At 50.1% G+C, this 4965-nt stretch overlaps 2 protein-coding genes across 2 annotated transcripts; one reads left to right on the top strand and one right to left on the bottom strand.

Annotated features, from left to right (window-relative positions):
* Positions 1 to 724: 724 nt before the first annotated feature.
* On the top strand, positions 725 to 1978 carry HO133_009884 (uncharacterized protein; the record flags this gene model as incomplete). Its single annotated transcript, XM_037300743.1, has 3 exons — positions 725 to 829; positions 963 to 1397; positions 1514 to 1978. The coding sequence occupies 3 exons, from the start codon at positions 725 to 727 to the stop codon at positions 1976 to 1978; spliced, it is 1005 nt and encodes a 334-aa protein (XP_037154591.1).
* A 374-nt stretch (positions 1979 to 2352) lies between these two features.
* On the bottom strand, positions 2353 to 3647 carry HO133_009885 (uncharacterized protein; the record flags this gene model as incomplete). Its single annotated transcript, XM_037300744.1, has 6 exons — positions 2353 to 2464; positions 2521 to 2577; positions 2632 to 2758; positions 2804 to 2959; positions 3137 to 3493; positions 3548 to 3647. The coding sequence occupies 6 exons, from the start codon at positions 3645 to 3647 to the stop codon at positions 2353 to 2355; spliced, it is 909 nt and encodes a 302-aa protein (XP_037154592.1).
* Positions 3648 to 4965: the final 1318 nt, after the last annotated feature.

The following is a 4965-nucleotide window of genomic DNA, read 5'->3' on the forward strand; positions in this document are numbered from 1 at the left end:
ATAGGCGGTGTCCCCCCCGTTTCTTGCTCCTCATTCTTGTTCCTCTCGTCGCAAGAAGAGGTTTTTTGGACTTTTTTCTTTCCTGACATCAGACGAAAGCAATTTTTTTTTCTTTTTTTCATTTGGAAAACACATTATTTTTCTACTTACACCATTGCTATTCAGCTATTACTAATGGCCCCCAAGCGTTCTCGCAAGCCTACCGCAAAGGCCATAGCTACACGTCAGGCTGCCGCCACCAGACCACTACCTCTATAAGAACCGCCCACTAAACCTATAGGAGGAACCTCTAATAGACCCTTACCTCCTCCAGTAGGACCACCCACCCCGTCAGACCCGGTCCCTAATCCCTACACCGCTCAATTGCAATTGGCCCGTCAGGAGCTCGAACGGGAACAGGCCGACGAAAACAGCATGCTTCAGGACCGAGACGAACTCGCACGTATATAGAACGAGGTTAATAAGATCCGTAACCGTCGCGAGCCGCACAGAATCTGCTGATTCATCGCCCTGTCACCGCCCCCTTGACTCCCTACGCTGTTCACCCCAAACCAACACACAGGGCCCTTCGCCTGAGAATACCGTCGGGGATATCTCTCATTTATCAGCATTCAATCCTTCCGTCTAGAGCGCCGAAAATATGTGCCAAGAATGAAGCCCATTGATATCGGAATTGGATCGGACGGGCCTGCATTGCTTCCTATCCGAGAAAGAAAAACAGAGAATGCCACCTGCCGCTCCTGATCGAACATTGTCAGGACTTGTTGGGGGTTGTTTCAGCATTGTATCGGGCAAGCGCAATGATGCCGAGAACGGCGGCCGTCTTGGTGTAAGTCTCCCTCCTGGATACCAGTTCTCCATCCTCCTCAGCGCATCGCTGCTGCACGTCCAACCTTTCATCGATAGCATTCCGTTGAATGGAAGTCTGGATTTTCAAGCCGCGAAGCTAAATGGGCATACAGAAGCGTGATCTCGGGCGCTATGCCTACGAGAACAAAATGCCAGACTGGCTATACTGCCTGCTTGAGGATGAGGGAAAGCAGCATCTAGAAGATGCGCCATCCGGAATTTCAGATGTTCTTGGCAAGCTAATCGACCAAGACCGAGACGTCGAGACAGCGTACATCTGCCATTTTGCTGTACGTTATGTTGGGAAGATCAAAGTCAAGGGTAAAAATGAGGGTAACAATTTCTGTGGTTATCACAATATCCAAATGCTCGTCAGCTACATCAATGCCGCAGAGGTGCAAGGTTCTGAAAACTTTGCTAATGGTATTCCCACCATCTGGGAGATACAAAATATTATCGAGGAGGCTTGGGATCACGGTTTCAATGAGTCTGGCCGGCTGCAGACGGGCGGGATCAAGGGCACTCGAAAACACATTGGGACGCCAGAGGTATGCGCAACACTTTTTTTTTCAACCCATGCTGCTGGGGGGCACTCTTACGCCATCTTTGAACCGCTGTCGGTAGCGAATGACACGGAGTGAACAAGTCATTGACATACTTACAGGCCCAAGCACTATTTGGTAGCTTGAAGATCCCTTGTAAAACGGACAGGTTCCAGGACATCAAAGGTGGCGCCAAGGCCTACGAGCAATTGCTCGATTCCGTGGAGTACTATTTCTCCAACTCAATCACCACTTCACACCTGAGGACGTCTCCCAGAGTCCAGAACACCGAACTCCCTCCCATTTATCTCCAACGGCCCCGTCACTCAATGACCGTCGTCGGTATTGAAAAGCGGAAAAATGGCTCCCGCAGCCTGCTCGTTTTCGATCCAGCTTACAATCCCTCCAAGGAAATGTTGAAGATGTTAAACCTCGCTTCTGCCACCAATAGTGATACGCCTTCAATATCATTGATCAAACCCTACCGACGTGGGAAGAGGTATCTTAAAAGATACCAGGCTTTTGAGACTTTGCGCCTTGTACTTCAGCCTTCCCTTTCCGGTCAAAGAACGAATCAGAGCAGCTAGCGAACCAGATTGGACCAATATTGGTCTCTGAATATCACTTGAGGCCGGGGTTCTGGATTCAGCGTTGGGCCTGGCCTTTAAGCAAGCTTCCACAAACCTGGTCCCATATAGATGACCGCAATTGAGGAGGCTCCCACTGTCAGAACAAGTTCCTGCAATGTCATCTCTACCTACTTCTAATTGAGTAAATAGGTCTATTATGTCTTCCTAGAGACTGCGAGCTGTCTGCTTCGCGACGAAAAATCTGTGAGAAGCAACGATGCTAGAGCCGTGCCGATTCCGTAAGCTGCACGTCAAGGCGCATATCCCACGTTCGTTCGCAAGCTCCGAAGACTCCTGCGAGCGACTGGACATCTTTGATATTTCGCCCATCTCTAAAAAGGCTTCAGATAGTCTCTGGTAACCGGCTTTTCCCCTCTCTCCTTCGCCCAGCCCTCATAACCGTTCGGAAATTTATCGACGAAGTAGCGCATCACATCGGTGCACCTATTTGCACTGTCAGCTCCAAAGTGCCAAAGACCCTGAGATGCTGGAGCCCTCACATCTTTCTGTATCGAAGATTGCCGGGGTACAATGTTGAGCAATTCATATCCCAGCGACTGGACGCACGTCTTTAGCGATAGCTGCCGATAAGAGCTGCAATTTTCACTTACAGGCAGTACAAAGCATTCCGATCGTCCTGGTCTTCTTCTGGGTCTGACATTTGGAAGTGTTCGAAATAGGCTTTCACGTATTGCTTTCCCATCTTATGGCGGATTGGTCGCAAAGGCGCAAGTTCGACTACTTCGTCAGTGCGGTCGAAACATCGGAGTGTCATTCACATACTTTCATTGTGAGCATATATGCAGGTAGCATCATAAATCACAGGTGTGTTCGAGTTTAGGTCTGTGGAGACGTTGCCGTCCCAAATATCACCATGGACCAATCTCGGCTTGATCATCCTACCGCCAGTCTCCAATGGCCGAAGCAATCGAGGCACCACTTTCTCAAGAGTCAACCTACACAGTTCATGCACTTCCTCGTCATACCCCTGCGACTTCTCTTCGTTCTCAAAGACGCGTCTGATGGAATGAGAAAAGAACTCTTCCCACGTCTCAGTCCATTCAGTGTACTGAGGTATCGTGCCTTGAAGAGTTGGGACATGAAAGCCATATTTACCATTCGGGTTTACGCCGTTCATGTGTAGTTCTGCCAGACCGCGCGCCAATTTCTGAACGTCAGGAAGGTCTTCGTCCATGTCTACAAAGCCGCAGAGGAAGAAGTGAGTGTTGGGGTCGGAAGCATAAGTCCCCGAAGCATAGGGATGGGGGACGATGTACGGGAGCGCCTTGTAGAGCGATGACATTGAGACGAATTCGCCGGAGACCATGGCTTTGCCGGTTTCATGCTGCGCGACCTTTAGGAAGAAGGACAAGGCCGAGCCGTCAGCTTGCACGGTTGGAATTTCGGCTGTACGTGTCCAGTAGCTGGCTCCGAAAGGGGCGATGCCTTTGACTTTGGAGCCTGGTGGCAACTCTGCGAATGTTAGCTGCTTCAATCATTGATTAATCTATATTGCAAGCGGCTTACTTGCTGAGACATTGTCATCGACAAACTGAATCCATTTCTCATCAACATCAACAGGCTTATCCCAGACCGGTTTCCCTTCTTGATCTTCGGCTTTTACCATTGTTGATTATTCGTTTCGAATGCTCGGAAGTATGAGTTGAGGAAGGTAGGGTGAACAGAAGTGTGATAGATCAGTGTTATAAAGAGCGTTTGAACGTAGGCCAAAATCACAGGAAAGCGAAGCCTGCAGCTATATTCTCATATAGAATTTCAGACGAGGGAGGGGGAGGGGAGAGGGGAAGTATTTGTTTCATGGCGGCTGAATAATGTGAGGCTTGCCCTGAGAAGTTCAGTCTGTGATTCCTTCGAACGAGTTTAGCGCCAGATGCATGACTGCCACCTCCCTGCCAGAAGCTGCAGGCGCAATTCCCGTGCTACATTACTCTGCCACACATACCTTCCTCTTTGGGTGATGACTGCCAGTGCGATAATGCCTCGGTGGATAAGTACTTCCGCTCGGGGGACACCTGGACCATCGTTACCAGAACCAGCGTCCCTGTACTGTGTATGATTTTTGATCGCATCGACGTTCCATGAAGATTCACCCAAACTGCAACGCAGAAAATGTGGCTAGGAACATAATGAGTTTGAGTTTGGACCGTCAATTTTACGACAGCGGACTGCCGGACACTGCGAGAGAGCCCCCGCGGGCCGCATTTTAGTGGTGTAGCCCACTTTTCGTGCTCTCGGGAACGATAGAGAAAAGTCGCCGTCTGCGTACCTACACCATCTTGCGGCTCCAAGGTGGAGACGTGGGATGTGGTCATTGGTCCCGATCATTCGACTCAAACGAACATGGCGCTCCTGTGGCTGTTGAGCGGTCATCTTTTACCGCTTTGAAAGGACGACCGAGCCGTGCATGCGGGATCGGACGTATCTTTGCCAAAAAGAACTAATGATCAACAACAATAATCGTGCATCCTTGACAATCTAGAAGTTAAGTATGTGGCATGACTATCTGCGCAATGTTCCAAAGAGGACAGCTCGTACCGGCATAAGTGGCGTTGGTTCTCGACTCTCACAGACCCGAGAGAATACACGCGCAGCGTGGGGTTGGAAGCCGGGGGTATCGGCGTCTTTCGTTACAATCACCGTCCACTTCGAATTAACACCTACAGTCTTCCAGATACTTCGTGCTGCCCAGGACCATGCCTTCGCGCAAATTCAAAATTCATTGCCACCTCAATTCCAGTGATTGCTGGTGTGCTCTGAGAATCGCCTTCCAGATCCTCTAATTCGTGGGGCAGTTTCAAATTGCGAGACGGCCTTTTCCGAGAGCAGTGGTCCTGGGATCGCTGCGACCGCGCCTGGTATTAGCATGGTCTTCTACATGTCTTTGGCTTGCGCGGTCTGAAAGCCGGGAAAGCGGCGTCTCCGCC

Source organism: Letharia lupina (assembly GCF_014066315.1).
Source record: "Letharia lupina isolate WasteWater1 chromosome Unknown contig_7, whole genome shotgun sequence".
Classification (NCBI taxonomy): domain Eukaryota; kingdom Fungi; phylum Ascomycota; class Lecanoromycetes; order Lecanorales; family Parmeliaceae; genus Letharia; species Letharia lupina.